Genomic DNA, 18,985 nt, shown 5'->3' with positions numbered 1-18,985 from the left:
ATATTTGATTAAAAGAAAAAATATTCACACATAAGGTAAATAAATAAATGAAACAACAAAGAAAAACAAAACAAAAAATTGACTAAATTGTTTCTCTCAGTATAAAAATAAAAAATAAAAAAATAAAAAAATGCACTATTGGTAAATAAATAAACAAATGAAGCAGCAAAAAAATTGACCAAATGGTTTCTCTAAATAAAAAAAGATAAAAATTACACCATTAGTAAATAAATAAACAAAAGAAGTAGCAAAAGAAAAATGACCAAATGGTTTCTCTCAGTAAAAAATTAAAAAAAAAAAAGTTGAAGAAAAAGAGCCAAAAAAAATTACAACATTGATAAATAAATAAACAACAAAATGAGCAAAAAAAACAAAAAAAAAAAGAAAGCAGCAAAAAAAAAATTACACCATTGGTAAATAAATAAACAAATAAAATATTATAAAAAGTACTACAAATATTTTTACTAACTATAACAAAATCAAACTAATCTCATCTCATCTCTAAAAATAAACACATATTTTATCTCATTTTATTTCAAAAAATTTTATCTTATTTTATCTCATTTTTTAAAACAAACCAGGCCTAAAATGCATGCTCAATTGAATATTGTAAAATACAGTTTCCTCTCAAATGTTAAAAAATGTTGTATATGAATTTTTTAAAGTTCATTTCCCTCTCGTCGTGGCTACTTTTCCCCACTGCCGGCTTTTCCCTTATTTCATTTCCATCGCATTTCAGCCCCCTCTCCCACGTCGCCCTGTTTTTCTGTGTTTGGTACCATTGCATATTCTTCTAATTAGGAGTTGTTTGAACAGTAATATGAGATAAAATAATTTTATATCAAAATTTAAAATTAATTTAAAAAAATTGAATTAAAATTTAAAAAAAATTTAATTATTTATTATATATCATGTAAAAATTTATAAAAATTATAATAATTAAATAAAATTAAATAATTTCTCAATCTAAACCACCTCTTAATTTATGAAAAGCAGTTTGTCCCAAACTTAATACTTATTTCAAGCATTGAAGTCTGATTTTTTCTCTCATGACGTCAACGTGAGCTAGTGAAATATTTGATATATCTTGCTTTTCTTGACTATGTCACATATTTTTATTTAATCCCAACGACTTAATTCTCCGCATGTTGTAGTTGTAGCTGAGTTCCGGGCCTTAAGGAGAGTTATAAGTTACGTGCAAAACTTAATTTTGAGAACATAATTTTTGAAAGACATGCTTTAATTGTTGTGAAGGCTATAAATAGTGAGAAGAAAAGCTAAAAATAGTGTCATCAAATGGTAGAAGATATGAAGTGAGTGCTCAAGAACAAACAAAGGTGGGCAGTTCAGCATGCTTTTAGAGAATGTAATCAAGTTGCACATTTGCTTGTTAAAATTTCTTTTTCTTTCATAGAGGAACAAATATGGATGAAATATTGTCCACCAGAAGTTCAAAAAGTTGTTACACAAGAATGTTTGTATACGGTTAATTCATAAGTAATACAAAGGAGGTTTCTTAAAAAAAAAATTCTCCACATGTTAAACAAATATTACAATTAAATTTTAGAACAAATCATTTATGGGAGATATTGTAAATATCAAAATATATGAGGATACACTTGAAAGTTAAAGAAAATATTTGAAATAAATAAAATATATTAAATAATATAAAGAAAAAATAGATAAACTAATACATAATATATTGTAAAAAATAATATGTAAAATAAAATAGAAAATAAATTTTAGTGATATATTTTAAAAAATAAGATAAAAGAAACCATTGAGACTTGAGAGTGCTAAGCTTTCAATGCAATGGTTTTCCATCCTAATCAAGTTGTAATAATTTATTTTTAATTCCCACAAAACATAGAGTTCATCTTATTTTTGTTTTAACTCCTGGTCATGAAATGCCCTATAAAGTGATGATTGATCTCACAAGTCCACTGACATCATAAATACTTCTTCTACAAGCTTTTTAGACACAAGTACAACCTTTCGTCTCACACGCATCACATTTTTTTTTTCTAAGCAAATATTTCATAGATAAACTAAAATGATTACAAGATATTAAATTTAATAGAGTGAAAATCCTTAACAATCATTTCAAAATAAGTAAATATAATACAAGAGAAATAGAAAAAAATGATCTGAAGTCAAAATTTTGGTTCCAACCCATTTCTTACTAAGGAAAAGTTACTTGAAACAGTTTTTATATAGTTTGATAAACAAACTATAAAATTATGATTAAAAGTTGCATTAAATTGTTGTGTGCTACAATTTGCTAGTTTGGACTGGTTGTATGAGACTTTACAACTACTTTATCTTAATTTTTAGTTAAGAAAAATGAAAATATAGGAAAGTAGCAACCAGAATATGGATCGATACGCTAGTATAAGACTGTCACTGATGATGGAGGTGCATGTAGCACAAGCACCTCTCTTGAAAAGAACGTAAAAATTAGATCTAAGAAATTCAAAGCCTCTAACCCAGATGGTGCCGCATGGTAGTAGCAGACTCCTTGTGGCACGACGACGCATGTGAGCGGCGCGACAGACACATGCACCACTCATTTGATCAATTTTCTTCTACCATCCAATAGATTAGTGGTGGGAGAATCTCGTAGTGGGATGCGTGGTGATCGTGGGAGGCTACTAAGTGGCAAATTAGTGCATCTTGGTGCTATAAACAGAAAATTAAGAAAAAACTAAAAATAAAAATTGATATACATTTTCAATGTTGGTCGAAAAGGATGAGTGAGGGAGGAATCAAAGCTGCTCTTTTATGTGGACAGAGAAGCTGGGATGAGTGGGTCTCTGAAAGCAAAAAAAAAATAAAAACTTATCGGGAGAGAGAAAACGATAAAGCTGGAAAAAAATCAGATCACACGACTAACATATCAAGTCGAATGTTGTGGTTAATAATAAGAATTATTGCATATCATGAAGAATACTATTACTGATAAGAACTATTGCATATCCTATGGAATTAGAATATTATGTAATGATACACATACGATTTTTTTTTTATAATATTTTATATAATTATGATTTAAATTTATAATATTTAGATAGTTATTTTACAAAAATATCCCTCATTTAAATTAATATTATGTAAAGGACTAGTTGTATGTAAATATTTTGAAGAGAGTATAGGTGAGATGATAAGGACATATGATATAGCATATTTTCATGGTCCAACGGTATGATGTCATTTAGTTCATTCCCGTGTGAAAGATATGACCAAAGTCTCTAAATTCGTACTCCTTTATTCACTGTAGTTCAATAATGTAAAGACTAGGACCACCTTAATGTGGGGAAATTAAGCAACAATAACCAATACCATCATTATTCATTAGTAGGGCATTTTGGGTTCGAACCGGAAAGCCTACAAAAGAGAGTAGAGATTTTTTATAAATAAGAAACTTCTAGTCTTTTGCCTTAAAACTTTATGAGTGAGTCTAATAGAAAATACAAGCTCCTTTATATAGACAATATTAGAGACCCTTACTTATTACTCCTACAACCTTTGAACTATCCTCATTATTTCATCTATAAAAAAATAGCAAGTATTAACCATTTTATTTATTTAAGGACAATTACCTATACTTGATAAATAAAGTGAACCACTTTAGAGAAGACAAATGGTTTTTCAAGAAAACTAAAAGTATAACAAGATGATCAAACTAAGAGCCTGACAGCTTGATGGCATGTCATAAGTTCGAAACCCCCCTCACTTACATTAAAAAATACAAATTTTCATGGCCTAAGAGTATGATGACATTTCCCGTCTGAAAGATATGACCGAGTCTCTATATTCGAATTCCTTTATTCAGTGTGGTTCAATAATGTAAAGACTAGGACCACCTTAATGAGGAAATTACGCAACAATAACCAACACCATCATTATTCATCAGTAAGGCACTTACCTGTGCAGCACATGACAATTCATGTCACCAATCAACAATATTCACAATTATCATCATCATCATTATATTTGGTAAGCTTAGGTGGATTGGAATGGCGGTATCATGATTGATCTCAAGGGCCATATATCCTATACCTATCTTTGTGAAAACAACTCCTAAATCTTGTCCTACTAACCTCAACTTGGCCTTTGCATGTTAAGGAAGTCACATGCAACTCTATATTTAATTTATTTTCTTTTGTTTTGTATAGAATTTTGGTGGCCAATTAAGTTGGTAAACAACTATGGCTCAAGGAACTCTGAGTTGTTGGAAAGCAGCATGTCCAAAGAAATGTGAGCCATCTCTGATGTTGATCTGATCACAACTTAAAAGGTTTACAATACACTAAAAAAATAGAGTAAAAGATTAGTATAGTAAAAGACACCAGCTGCCAAACATTACTCTCGACAATTTTGTTGGTGGTGATGTTTAAAACTCTTGGATAATCCGAGTAGCACCATTGGACAATATGAATAAAGAGTAATTCTATATATAATCGTGAAATGTGTAAATATAATACAGTCGTTTTAAAAAAAATAGAATCTATTATTAAAAAATTAAATTTTTTTTTATGTATATCTCATATTTTTTTTTTAAATAATTATACGACATTTACACAATCATCATTTCAACTATCATTTCTCATAAATAAATAAGAGAAAAGTATATTAAAATGATACATAATTAGTTAAACAAAATGATATTTATAGTTTTAGAACAAACTTCGCACACTCTCTTTTAAAAAAATAGATAAATATACAATACAATCTATATTTTCATAGTGAACCTCTCTTTTTCAAATGAAGTGAAAAGTGAATAAAACTTGCATACTCTAAAATCATATTTAGCATTATTCATACAAATAACACCACTTATTGTGTAGTCTATAATGTTCATTAAAATGGTTAAAATATCAATATTTCTTTTTTCAATGTAAATTGATGTAGAGAACTTTTACAACAGTATGTTTAGCGTGTCACTCAACTAGCTAATTGGACCTGTCGATGGGGCATGCCAGAATATAATGTTACTGAAAATAGGTACCTCTCCCATTGTCTGAATTTGTCCACCTGTAATCCAACTGAACTGAGGTTGGACAATATGGTCCACACTAACCACAAAAGCAATTTATGTTCTACGCCCTTCAAGTGTCAGATTTGGCTGAATAATCCATTTGAGGTGCTTCCTTCTCATTATATAGGAGGGATCAGTTTCTTATGAAACTACGTCCAGATTTTGAATTTGTTCGTTCTCAATTAATGAATAGAGATCCAGTTCCTTCTCTCGATGATTGTTTGGGTGATTTACTTCGGGAGGAGCAACGGTTATTTACTCGGAGTAAAATGGAACAGCAGCTGGCTCCTCCAGCTCAAGTGGCATTTACAGCACAAGGGAAATCAAAAGGCCGAGACTATAGCACTACACAATGCTATAGTTGCAAGGGTTTTGGTCACATTGCCACCCATTGTCCGAAGAAATTTTGCAATTATTGCAAAAAATCTGGACATATTATCAAGGATTGTCCAATCCGACCACCTCGAAAGCAAGAACGTGCCTATTCCACTTTGGTTGATTCATCAGGTGCATCCTCTTCTACAGCTCCTGCTGCTGCCACTCATGTTTCAGTGCCTGCTGGTTCCAATTCTACTACTCTTACTCCTGATATGGTACAACAAATGATTATTTCTGCCTTTTCCGCTTTAGGCCTCTCAGGTAAAACAAAATCATCCCCTAATTCATGGCTTATAGATTATGGTGCCTCAAATCATATGACTAATACTTCCACTTCCTTACATAATCTTCGGTCCTATAATGGTCCTCTCAAAATACACACGGCAAGTGGTAGTTCACTACCAATTTCTGCCGTGGGTGATGTGTCTACTATCATTCGAAATGTTTTGGTTTCTCCTAACCTTTCCTCCAATTTACTTTCAGTTGGACAACTTGTTGAAAATGATTGTAATGTCTCTTTTTCATCTTCTGGTTGTGTTGTACAGGATCGAGTGTCCGGGAGGATGATTGCGAGGGGTCCTAAGGAGGGTCGGCTATTTCCAATAAATCCTAGTACAGCTTTTCTTGAGTCTAGTTCTTTTATTTCTTGTCATGCTGTCAAAACAAGTACTAAAGATTGGAAGATACTACTCCAGTTGATACTCCTCTGAAGGTGAATGTTAAGTATAGAAAAGATGAAGGCGAACTACTCCCAGATCCTACCTTATATCGTAAGTTAGTTGGTAGCTTGATTTATCTCACCATCACGCGCCCTGATATCTCTTATGCTGTCCACACTGTTAGTAAGTTCATGGATTCACCTCGACATCTCCATTTGGTAGCTGTTCGTCGGATTATTCGTTATCTACTTGGGACTCCTAATCGTGGACTATTTTTTCCTAAGGGTTCTTCTCTTCACTTGACTGTCTATAGTGATGCAGATTGGGCTGGCTGTCCAGACTCTCGACGTTCTACTACTGGATGGTGTGTCTTCCTTGAAGATTCGCTTATCTCTTGGAAGTGTAAGAAGCAAGATTGTGTATCTAAGTCATCTACAGAAGCTGAATATAGGGCAATGTCTGCCGCATGTTTAGAAATCATGTGGTTGCGTGGTATTCTTTCAGAACTCGGGTTTGCACAAACACATCCCACACCTCTTCATGGTGATAATACAAGTGCCATTCAAATTGTAGCCAATCCAGTTTTTCATGAACATACGAAGCACATTGAGGTTGATTGTCACTATATCCGAGATGCCTATGAGTCTAAAGCTATCATTCTCCCTCATGTGCCAACTGAACACCAAGTAGCTGATATCTTCACCAAAGCTTTAACTCAACAACAACATCAATATCTAGTTAGCAAATTGCTGCTAGTTGACTCACTAGCATCAATTTGAGGGAGGGTATCAAAGGAAACTAGGGTTTTCTTTTCTTGTGGCAGTCTCCTAATAGGATATGTTTTCTAATAGTTATCTTGTATTTAAATTCAACTTGTACAGATTTAGATAGGATAAAATCAGATTAGTTTAGATAGAGATAAAGATTTAGTTTGTTGAGATTAGATAGAGATAAAGATGTAGTTTCAACAAACTACATCTTTATCTCTATCTAATCTCAACAAACTAAATCTTTATCTCTATCTAAACTAATCTGATTTTATCCTATCTAAATCTGTACAAGTTGAATTTAAATACAAGATAACTATTAGAAAACATATCCTATTAGGAGACTGCCACAAGAAAAGAAAACCCTAGTTTCCTTTGATATCAAGAACCTTCAAATTATAATCAATTGATTCATTGAATGTGTCAAAGACCACAATAGTCAGCATACTTTGGATCCCTCTACATGTTTCCTGGGATAATGATTGTATTACTCCATAACATAATGGAGGCTGAATGAAAGACAATATCAAAATTTAGAGGCTTGTTATAACATCAAGCATCAAGATCATGTATTTATATATAGACACACGTGCACAAACTCATAACCCTGGATCATATATTTGACCTGAAGGGATCCTATAGAAGAACAAGATGCCAAAGAACATATTTAACTCATTAGTAGGTTGTTTTTGTACAGGTCTAGCCAGTAGATTAAGACCAGAAAGTCGTGTGCAATGATTGCTTAGGATAAGAAAAAAACTCAGATAGCTCGAACCCCATCTCTAAGAACCCTTTCGGGACTTGTCTGTCACCGCTTAAGATGGTATTTTGAACGAAGGTTGTCAAGTATCTCTGCATACTCAATTGGTGTTGCCTTGCTACAAAATACTTCATCCCAAATCTTATGGAGATCTGTTCACCAGATGATCAGGGCATTAGAAGCATAATGTACTTAATCCGATTAGCTTTATAAAATGGTTTAAATACTGAAATGTAAAACAACCAACATCAATAGGTATCACGCTAATTTAAGTCTCTGCATGTAGCTTGTGCAATGCCAGGTAGCAAGACTAATTTACATGGATGTGGCAATATTGTGGATCAACGAAATGAGAAGCCAAATATCCACAAGCCACAGGAAGTTCTTATCACCGAAAGCTAGGAAAGCATTGTGTAAATGATGGGCACATGTTTGTAAAAACTGAAGCAATTTAGTCACGTGTACTTACCATCCCTGTCTGAAGATGAAAGGCACATGACGAGCAAGTCAAATCTTGAAACTTTGGTTAACTTTTCAACATATTTGACAGCCAGATCCATTTCTTCACTGCCAAAAATGTCAAGTGCAAGGGAATTAAGCACCATGTGGAGCACTGGCAGAAAGTTATATGCACTTGAGAAAGACATCCAGAGATGTGTACATACGTGAAAAAGGTGGCAACACACTTAATAATGTCCATTAGTAGGTAAGCTGACAACGCATTTTTGAATATCTGAGGTAATGTAGTTGGCGATACAGCCTAATAAAAAAAAAAAAAAAGAAGAGGAACAATGATTAGTGGCAACATCATTGAATCAACTGAAAATTGTGTAATAGCATAAAAGAACATTAGCATGAGTACCAACTCAAATTAAAAGGGTAAAGTGAATTGGTTGATTAATTAAGACTACATATGAATCAAAAATTCACAGAACAGCCCCTAGCATGAAAATTTCAGGCCAGCAGAGGCTACCAATCCATCCATCAGCTGGTTTACTTTTGGGGACTCAAAAAGAAAGCCACTATAAAGTTAGGTACTTTCCATAAGGAGGGATGGTGCAGCCAGATGAACATAAATTTTCATATTGCTATAGGCATATTAAATGGGGTATCAAAAACATAAATCTCTCTAATATTAAATCTCAAAAATAATATCTCACCTTTAACAAACGGGCCTGTAATGCATGGTCACCCGAGAGTCCCCGCCAAGAAACCTCGAATTGATAAGCTGAATTTGGTGTTGTGATATTTTTTGCAGCTTCAGCCATAGCTCGAGAAGCTGCTTGAGAAGCGATCTCTTGCACTGACTTATTCAGGTCTTGGGTTCCAGTTCGTTGATTTTTCTGAGAAAATGATCAAACGAGCAGTGTCAAACTGAAAGAAAAGAAAGGAAGAGAACAGAAATCACTGATAACACTGAAAAGAACTTCCAAAATAGAGCATGAATAAAGGAGCTCGTGCCTGTTCAGAAGAAAATGGGACTTGGGCTGAGAAGCAAATAGAGAAGAAAGAATCAAAAGAGAACATACTTCAGGTTATTAACACACTTTGCTACAAGCAAACATCTTATAGCCTTTAGACTCAATATCATTTCTCTAGTCAAGGACCATGGATCCCTCAAACCAGCCATGAAAATCCTAGTCAAAGAATAACTTATACATATATGTGTATGTATATATATAAGTGATTCTTTGACTAGAAATTTCCAAAGGGTTTCTGAAAGAGTGGTGCTAGAGTCACCGAAGACTCCCCACTAAATACCCACCGAATGTAGTGTTTTTTTTTTTTTCATTCATTTTCTTAATATTCTTAAATAAATTTTTTTTAAAAATTTCATCACTTAAAAAAGTTTACTTAATCACTAATTTAAAAAAAAAAACATTCAGTAGACTTTTGGGGTCCCAAATTCGGGATCCCAAGCATTTCTCTTTCTGAAATTAAGAGTCAGTACATCATTCAATAATGAAAACACAGTGGACCTATGAAGCAAATTAGTAGGGAAAAACAAGCTCAAGATGTATCTCCTCTTCAGGGCCTTAGCCCGTTGCTAGCTGTAAACAAAGACTACCTCAACAGGAAAATTGTCCAACTATTCTATGGAACACTTGCACAGTTGCACCCCTGGCAGACCAACAATATGCAGTACTGATACACATGACTGAGCACCTAAATTAAAAGTAAGCATATAAAGAAGCATTCAGTTAAGCAAGGAGTTCATCATAAACCTTAACAATGTCCACTCTAGAATTCTGAATTGCATCTACCCGAGAACCATCAACTCCTTCTTGTCCTATTCTACTTCCAGCTTTCACATGTTTGCTTTCTATTTCCTCCACAGATGCAGATGCCCTCGCAGGGACTAGCCGTTCATTTTCCTGCCAACAGACATAAAAATCCCGAGAAAATAAGACTATGCTACCAATATCACAATTTGATAATAATGCTACATGTTCTCTATGTGCTTCATGTCTAATTCATTTGAAAATAATAACAGAATTACGAACCATGTATGATGAGAAAAGTGAAGGGGGGGATTCTAGAATCATCTACCCATCACTTGGCGGCGTATCAAGTATTTTATCAATAAAATAAATATAATATTAGCTAGATTGAAACATCGCCAATTGATGGGTAGATGACGATTGAATTATGGGCTAATAATGCAACTCCTCATCTATTTTGCTTATGATAATTCACCTGAATATCTATTTTCTTAAATTTATCACCTTGTGTGCAACCTATCTATACAATGGTTGGCAAGAAGCAGAGATTAATCCACCTGAATGTGTTATGTTTCTTTTATAAACTGGCAACAAAAACCCTTTTTCTCTTTTTTCTTTCTTTTTTTTTTTTCTTTTGAGGAGGGGGGGGGGGGACAACATCAAGGCAAGAAAAACCAGAACAGAAATTCGTTTGACAAAAAGCCATATGACTAGGTCAAATATATTGCAACAAAACCTGATAAACACCATGCAATACTTACTTCATGCGATCAATGGTGTTGCTCGGAAACACAAACATGATATAGACACGAAAATCAATAAGGCCGTGCTGGATTTGGTGTTTGGCCTTACCAAATAAATATTTTCATTCACATGCCATGGGAAGAGGAATCTAATTGCTAATACCTTGGCATGATCTTGAACAGTAGCCACTTCTGACCCTTGAATATTATTTAAGACAGGATGAATGCTGTGGCCATTAACCTTACTCTCTGAACTTCCTACTTTCTGCATTCCTTGCATGGAGCCTCTCAATGGTCCAGACACCTTCTGAAGAATGGCCTGGGATAAAAATGTACATAAAAGTTACAAAGATTATGGCCTTTACAGGTATACCAACTTTTTTTGTAATATAATTTACGTCAAGAGGAAAACTTTTTGAAAATCTAGAAAAAAAAGAGTTTCATGACAAAAACTAGAAATTTTTTTTTTTTTCTTTTTTTTGGGGAGAAGCGGGGTCAGGTCTAAACACACTAGAAACAACTCGATAGGATGAAATGCTTACTTTGTCATACAAAGATCTGGCCTCAGTATATTGTTTCTTAACTTCCTGGTTCTGAGGCTCCAACCTCAGGGCAAACTCAGCATCTGCAAGTAGCTATATTCACTATATCAGACAGATCAGATACCCAAAAAATCAGAACAAAAAATATATTTAATAATCTCAATGAATCAAGATATAGTTTTGGATATAGCATACCCTCGAAGCATTCTTTATATTTCCCAAGTTCCTTTCTAGCTGTTGCTCGACGTGAGTATGCTTTTATATATCGATCATCTAAGTTCAAGGCCTCTGTGCAGTCATTTTCAGCCTCTTGGAATCTAATGAATGAGAATATGAAAACCAAAAGATGGAAACAAGGTTGTAGGATTCGTGACTTACAACCACTACAAAGGCGGGTAAACATAAATTAAAGTGCACGTTAATAGATAAGTGGAAACTTTCTGGTACTCAAAAGTGTATATAATATAAGCACACACCAAAAAAAGAGACGGTTTTCTGCATCTCTAAAACATGTTTACCTGATGTACATTTAAAAAAAAAAAAAAAAAACACGTTTATCTGATGTCTAAACAGAACAAAATAGAGTATTCTGTACAAAACTTGCCTTCTGATTTTGAGATAGGCCATTGCCCGATTTGCGTAAGCCACTGCTGTTGGTGACAAGGCAATGCTTCTTGAATAGCATTCGATAGCTTCCTTAAATTTCTTCTGCTTAAAAAGCTCATTACCCTTTATGATTGTGACAGATTTCATGATTAGCATCATTGGCAATAAGATAGTTGCACAAACAGCCTAAATCATCAGAACTTACTGAAGAGAGCAACTCCTACCAGTTCTTTCTCTGAAGTAGCATCAGGAAAACTCTCCTCAGTTGTGAGACTGCTTGATATTGGATTTACTCCATAATTAGCGTAATCAAATTTGGGAATGTTTCCAGTATTCCGAGAAGAAGAAACCTATGAAAGGGCCCAAGGAATATCACACATCATATTTTTGCTATAAAGCTATACATATAATGATACACACACATGATGTCATTATATCATGGGGGAATTAAAGTCCAAACAAAACATTTCAACTACACTTTGCCTTATTCTTTAAACTCAACACATCTACCACAGAATCTAGAAGCACCAGAGAGTTGACTTTCTCCACATTTCCTCTTCATACTTAACTTCACGGAAAAAAATCAACATTCCATGCCAAAGCTTCATTTCTGCAAACTCATTTTTTCCAAAGATACAGAGGATGCGATGTTGAAACTAGCAACTCCTCTCTAACCAGAGACGATTAACTTCTCCAGGTACATGATGTTTATAAAAATGAATGTGGAACACATATTCAGTTCCTTAAGACATCACAATCACAAAATTAACATGTCCATTCTACACCAATTCTTAAAACAAATTAAAAAAAATCACACTTTTAGTCGCAAATGACCATATTTAGTTAGATTATAGTTCTTTATACCCTTTTTTATTTTTTTTTTATAAATGCCCTCTCTTATTATACATATTTTTTTCATGATTTTGGTCAACCGTATGCCTCAGAACGTACTTATACGGTTCCCAAGGATACAATTTTATCCTAATCAACCGATAAAGATAACATATTTAGCATAGATGATCTGTATATAGTCATTACTTCTATAAAAGTAAAGAGAATATCTTCAGACACCCAGACAAATATGTATAATTGTGTATTTAGTGAACACGTGTGTCAATCCATATCCATTAATTGGTACTTGTACAAACTTTATTCAAGGAAACATTGTAAATCTTTCATGGGTTAAAACCCTTACCGATTTATCTTTTTGAAGAGCTTGAGGTTTCATTTTCTTGTCTCTGTCCTTGTGAGAAAGCTCCCAATCCTGCAAGTCATTCAAAAATCCCTGGAAATCCTATATACAACCATCACTATATAAGAACACGCATTAGATATAACCATTCAAAACCCATTTGCATAAAAGATATGATAAAAAAAAAAAAAAAAAAAAAAAAGCATGCAATATTTTAAGCATTGATCAGATTGTTTCCATCTAAAAAAAAACATCTTCAAAACCCGAACTAGTTTACATGAACCGAAACAATTTCCACAAATCGAAAATTAGAAAACAGAAAATAGACTAAAGTCAGTGCCCTCGATAATGCACTGTTCAGCTGGTGAGACAAGGAGGGAAAAGCAAGATTGTAAAGTTGTTGTTCAAAAATACGTACGTACAGGTATGAGCGAGGAAGAAGATGAACGTACCAGAGCTTGATCGCGACCGTGCTTGCTGGGAACCCTAGCCATGGGCGTTTAGACGAAGCAGCTGTGTTGGTAACTATGGGACGTGAGCGCCTGGGTTTTGTAATTTTATTTCTGAAACTTCTGGAAGAGGACTTCGGTTTTACGAATACTGTAGACTAGAGTGTAGACGGAGGAGGACGATGGCCTTTTGGGATTTTGGGTCTGCATTTTCTGGTCTCTAAGCATTGGGCTTTTCCAGTGGACAAGCCCAAATCACCCCTGCATGAGAATAAAGTCCCGTTGGAAAATTGAAAATATTTTATTTTACCTTATCTCATTATTATAATTTTTTAAAATTTTTATATAAAATATAATAAATAATTTAATTTTTAAAATTTTTAAACGATAATAATATTCTAATAATATTTTATTCAACTTTCATATTAATCCATCTCATCTCAATTTACTATTTAAACCACACATAAATATTTTATATTGTTTATGACAAGATTTAATTTATAAGATATTAAATGTTAAATTTTTTTTAATAAATTAAATTATGTTATATTAATGATGTAGAAGATCTATACTTGTGATCGGCTTAAAAATAAAAAGTTTCTTGCTTTTATGAGTGAAATGTCGTGCGCACAAGATATCTTCATTGATCAAGGTCTATAGCGGTCGAGATGCCAAAAGGGAGCTGCTGCTCTCTACGCTCTCTCGTTTATGGTTGATTGTCATTTTCGTGTCATCTCTAGTTATCTTGGCACTAGAATATAGGCTATTCTAAGAGGTTTTGATGATGGGATAAAAGAACCATGATATACGATTATAATGTTATTTCTAATACTCTATAATTTTACGTTAATTGTACCTTTTATTTCTTGCAAATTGGTCCTTTCGTAGAACTGATTCGTTACGTAAACCTTTAAAAGCTCAAGATCAACAACAGTTCGACGCATGTCATATACACAACCCCAGATCTACCTCTTTTTATTATTTTTCTTGTTCTTAATATAATTCTGTTTTCTTCTAATTTTATGAAATTTTCGTTCAAATTTCGTTCAAATTTAGGGTTTTCTATTAATGTTTTTATCTTTTCATGTTTTTCATTTTTTGCTTGAGTTTTTTTTTTTAAAATTATTTTATTTTATTTTTTGCCTTCTTTGAAAATTTTTATGGACATTTTGAATGAGTTTTTAACTTTATTGGTACTAGTTTCAATATTTTTAAACATGAGAAACCACAAACAAACATAACCGTATCAAACATAACTACTAACATATTTCGAGTAAAAGTATAACAAAAACAGAAACGATTATAATACTGTTCAACAAACCAAACCTTAAACACATGAAAGATAAAAGACCCATCTTGAACCTACTATCCCCAATGAAGCACTAAACATGACCCCCACGAAGGCGAAGAACAAGATGCAGGGTGCTCTCCTTCTGGATATTGTAGTCTGCCAGTGTGCGACCATCCTCAAGCTGCTTTCCTGCAAAGATGAGCCTCTGCTGATCAGGCGGGATCCCCTCCTTGTCTTGAATCTTCGCTTTCACATTGTCTATGGTATCAGAACTCTCCACCTCGAGCGTGATTGTCTTACCTGTCAGCGTCTTCACAAAAATTTGCATACCACCTCGAAGTCGAAGGACAAGATGCAGAGTGCTCTCTTTCTGAATGTTGTAATCTGCCAGAGTGCGGCCATCTTCAAGCTGCTTCCCAGCAAAGATGAGCCTCTGCTGATCCGGTGGAATCCCCTCCTTGTCCTGTATTTTGGCTTTCACATTATCAATCGTATCAGAGCTCTCCACCTCAAGGGTGATGGTCTTTCCAGTGAGGGTCTTTACAAAAATCTGCATCCCACCACGAAGCCTGAGAACCAAATGGAGAGTAGACTCTTTTTGGATGTTGTAATCAGCCAATGTCCTACCATCCTCAAGTTGTTTTCCAGCGAATATCAACCTCTGCTGGTCGGGAGGAATACCTTCCTTATCCTGAATTTTTGCCTTCACATTGTCAATTGTATCGGAGCTCTCAACCTCCAGAGTAATAGTCTTTCCAGTAAGGGTCTTGACAAAGATTTGCATTCCACCACGGAGGCGGAGGACCAAGTGCAAAGTGGATTCTTTCTGAATGTTGTAGTCAGCCAATGTCCGTCCATCCTCGAGCTGCTTTCCTGCAAATATCAATCTCTGCTGATCTGGAGGAATACCTTCCTTGTCTTGTATCTTTGCTTTCACATTATCGATTGTGTCTGAACTTTCAACTTCCAAGGTGATTGTCTTTCCTGTAAGAGTTTTAACAAAGATCTGCATACCACCCCTGAGGCGGAGAACCAGGTGGAGTGTAGACTCCTTCTGAATGTTGTAATCAGCCAAAGTCCGGCCATCCTCGAGCTGCTTTCCAGCAAAAATCAGCCTCTGCTGATCTGGGGGAATTCCTTCTTTGTCCTGAATTTTTGCCTTCACATTATCAATGGTGTCGGAACTCTCAACTTCGAGAGTAATAGTCTTTCCGGTGAGCGTTTTGACAAAAATCTGCATCCCACCTCTCAAACGAAGAACCAAGTGGAGGGTGGACTCTTTCTGGATGTTATAATCAGCCAAGGTACGGCCATCCTCGAGTTGCTTTCCAGCAAAGATAAGCCTCTGCTGGTCTGGGGGAATTCCCTCCTTGTCCTGTATTTTTGTTTTGACATTATCAATAGTATCAGAGCTCTCCACCTCGAGAGTTATGGTCTTTCCAGTAAGAGTCTTGACAAAGATCTGCATCTGTAAATGGATAAATATGCAAACATAATCAGAATCAGCAAGCAAAAAGAAAACATAACCTAAAGAAAACAAAAATGATAGAAAGATGGAGGAAATGCACAAAAATAACGGCAGAAATTTTGTAACTGCCATGCATGGAACCTCCATCCGTAACTGTAGCATGACTTGAAGAATATAATGCCAGGCACCCGTAAAATTCTTTAACACAAGAAATCGCACAAGATACTGACACTTCCTAAAGCTAATGCCAAGCTTAATATTATGAATAAAGAATTTAACATAATCCAATCAATCAAGAGTTATTTGTATGCTGGTTGTGGGTTCAGCATTAGATGAGCTCCTCTATTTCTTTTGATTTCAATGTATAAAAAGAGAGGGCTTCCAAGAAGTTTTGGTTGGATAGCCGCCCTCTTTCACAATCACACCCCCTAGCTTTCCTTCTAAACAAAATTCTGAAAGAGATTTATGCCCACTAGCAATTGGTTATAGACAAGATCAATCAAAACAAAACGACCCATCAATTCACAAACTGTATGAATAACGTAAAAAACTAAACTACACAAAATCAACTAATTTTTTTATATGGTTAAACAAAATCAACTAAAATATACCCACAAAACCAAGGAATCCACAATTGTCCATAATTTTTTTATAATTAAAACTTCTCCATAATTAACAGTGACATATTAAACAAAAGATAATTACTTACGTTATTTAATCAAGACTTGGCCCGTACTTGGGCATAAGAATTATTTAACCCATGCTAAAAGCATCATGGGCAGAGGAAAAAACCCATTTTCCTTGCAAGTTTAATTTTTTTTTTTTTCCTTTTCTTGGTTTAATTGTTCTTTATTGGGAAAAAAAAAAAAAACTTTCTTTGGTTAGCTTGTCAGACTATTGGAATTATGACAAAAAATGAACACAAACTTGCGCAAGATCAAGATTCAACAAAATGAACAGATGCACAGATACAAAACATCTAACAACAATTATAAGAAAAATTAAAAGCCACCACAATTTGAAAGGAAAAGTATATTCCCAAAAATACAAATTATATAATCCCAAAACTAAATCAGTGCGATGAAAAATCCATGATAATCACATAAAGTTACTAAAATCCTGTTTCGGAAAGAAAATCAGAGCAATCAAAACAGATACAGAATTCCCGAAAAGCAGAAGAAACCAAAGCAAAAGATTATTTTTTTGATAGGTAAAAATGATAAGACCAAAGCGAAAGATTATCCAACCGTAAAAGTGTGATCCACACCCTCAAACAAAACGTTATTTCGAACTCCGATGAAAATAAGAGAAATTAAACGGTAAAACATGAAATCCATACGTATGACACGGATACAAACAAAAAGATGATCGAAACGTAAAAGCGTTAGATCTAAATCCGGAAAGCGATTCCAAATCGAAAATCAGATCAATCAAGCAAACAATGAGCAAATTCGTACAAAATAAACCACACAAACCAAACGAAAACATCATCGACCCGTAAAAGGGTAAAGTAAACCCTAACAACTCCAATCGATAATCAGATCAATGAAACGTTAGATTAGTATAAATATTTGAGAAAGAAAGGCTTACCCTGAAGATCCGAAAACAACGAGACAACGAGAAGTCAGAAAACAAAATTGGAGAACCTAGAAGAAGTTTCGAGAAGAGAGGAAGGTCAGGGTGAGGGTGGCTTTGGGGAAAATGAGAATGCGGAAAGCGAGTTTGTGGGGGGTGGTATTTATAATTTTATAGGTGAGATAAATTTGAAGGAATAACATAGAGAGCCCAACTTGGCGTGCACGCTGAATTCTGACTTTTTCAAAACGGCAAGAAATGTGTGGAATTTGGGAATTTGCCCCGAAATGGGAAAAGCTTGCAGGAGGCAAAGAATGTTTTATATTTGGGAAATGATTTATAAAAGAGTACTGCCATATATATACACAAAGAAATTATATATAAATAATTTTTTATAAATTGATGTAATTTTATTTAATTTATTATATAATAAAAAAATTTATAATATAATAAATTACATTAATTTATAAGATTATTTCTATATAATATATTTATGGTTAGAATATTTTTTTTTTTATAAAAAGGAAATGATATTCCTACCAGCAAAAGCCATCTACAATATACAAAGTGTAACAGCCCGTTAGAAATTCAATTGTGAAATTTCTATTAACTTTAGGAATCTCGTGAAAACCTCATAAGTTTTCACGAATCCATTAATCGTATAGGTTTTTGTCTAACTATATAGTTAGTGTTATTATTTACTATGGTATCATAAGTGTATTTTTGATTATTGGAGATAGTTAGAAGTGTCAAAATGTATTATGGTTTGTGCCATTAGACTCGGAGGATTATTTAAAGTCTTATGGCGCAATAACATTTTTTCATATTTTCGGACAAAACGTCTGTTCAAAACCGTAGATATTATTGGATAAAAAGAAATATCTTGAGGTAAATTTCGTGAATATTATTGGGTAAAAATATTTTGAGTTGATAGATATTATTAGATAAAAATATCTTAAGTTGATTTTTTTTTTAGATATTATTGGATAGAATATTATAAGATAATCATTTATAGATTTTTTTTGGGTAGGAGAAAACTACACTCAACTCTCAAGTCCAGCCTCATCTCTTCCATATCTCATCCATAAGTATCTCCAGCCATCTCTCCCCACGAAATTATCTTCATTTACACTTTCCATTAAAAGAATATCAAACACTCTCTCTCGGACAGCTTTTAGGAGGTCTTTTGTACACCCATTTCGAAGCTTTTGTAAGTGTTTTATCATAAAGTCTCCTTCATATAAGTTGTTCCTTTTTGAGTCTAGTTTACATGGATATCTTATTTGCCCCATTTG

The 18,985-nt window shown here is 33.9% G+C and overlaps 2 protein-coding genes across 7 annotated transcripts; both read right to left on the bottom strand.

Annotated features, from left to right (window-relative positions):
• Window positions 1–7,223: 7,223 nt before the first annotated feature.
• LOC122319348 (RNA polymerase II-associated protein 3) lies at window positions 7,224–13,567 on the bottom strand. Of its 5 annotated transcripts, none has more exons than XM_043137377.1 (12): window positions 13,360–13,567; window positions 12,911–13,009; window positions 11,940–12,065; window positions 11,714–11,838; window positions 11,305–11,426; window positions 11,110–11,192; window positions 10,731–10,886; window positions 9,867–9,977; window positions 8,763–8,945; window positions 8,268–8,362; window positions 8,072–8,169; window positions 7,224–7,754 (listed from the first exon to the last, which is right to left on the bottom strand). In XM_043137377.1, exons 1-12 carry the CDS (start codon window positions 13,399–13,401, stop codon window positions 7,651–7,653), a joined length of 1,344 nt encoding a protein of 447 aa, XP_042993311.1. In that variant the 5' UTR covers window positions 13,402–13,567; the 3' UTR covers window positions 7,224–7,650. The 5 variants fall into 5 exon arrangements, with proteins under 5 accessions (XP_042993311.1, XP_042993309.1, XP_042993310.1 ...); XM_043137375.1 differs by having other exon boundaries at window positions 9,828–9,977; window positions 12,911–13,000; window positions 13,360–13,558; XM_043137376.1 differs by having other exon boundaries at window positions 9,828–9,977; window positions 12,911–12,979; window positions 13,360–13,557.
• A 1,027-nt stretch (window positions 13,568–14,594) lies between these two features.
• On the bottom strand, window positions 14,595–17,864 carry LOC122318756 (polyubiquitin-like). Of its 2 annotated transcripts, XM_043136357.1 has the most exons (3): window positions 17,706–17,864; window positions 15,703–16,115; window positions 14,595–15,474 (listed from the first exon to the last, which is right to left on the bottom strand). In XM_043136357.1, the coding sequence occupies exons 2-3, from the start codon at window positions 16,113–16,115 to the stop codon at window positions 14,739–14,741; spliced, it is 1,149 nt and encodes a 382-aa protein (XP_042992291.1). In that variant the 5' UTR covers window positions 17,706–17,864; the 3' UTR covers window positions 14,595–14,738. The 2 variants fall into 2 exon arrangements, with proteins under 2 accessions (XP_042992291.1, XP_042992290.1); XM_043136356.1 differs by having other exon boundaries at window positions 14,595–16,115.
• Window positions 17,865–18,985: the final 1,121 nt, after the last annotated feature.

The sequence above is a fragment of the Carya illinoinensis genome, chromosome 8, assembly GCF_018687715.1.
Source record: "Carya illinoinensis cultivar Pawnee chromosome 8, C.illinoinensisPawnee_v1, whole genome shotgun sequence".
Lineage (NCBI taxonomy): Eukaryota > Viridiplantae > Streptophyta > Magnoliopsida > Fagales > Juglandaceae > Carya > Carya illinoinensis.
The sequence above is the reverse complement of the archived record's forward strand: the minus strand, read 5'-3'. Positions and strand labels throughout refer to the sequence as shown.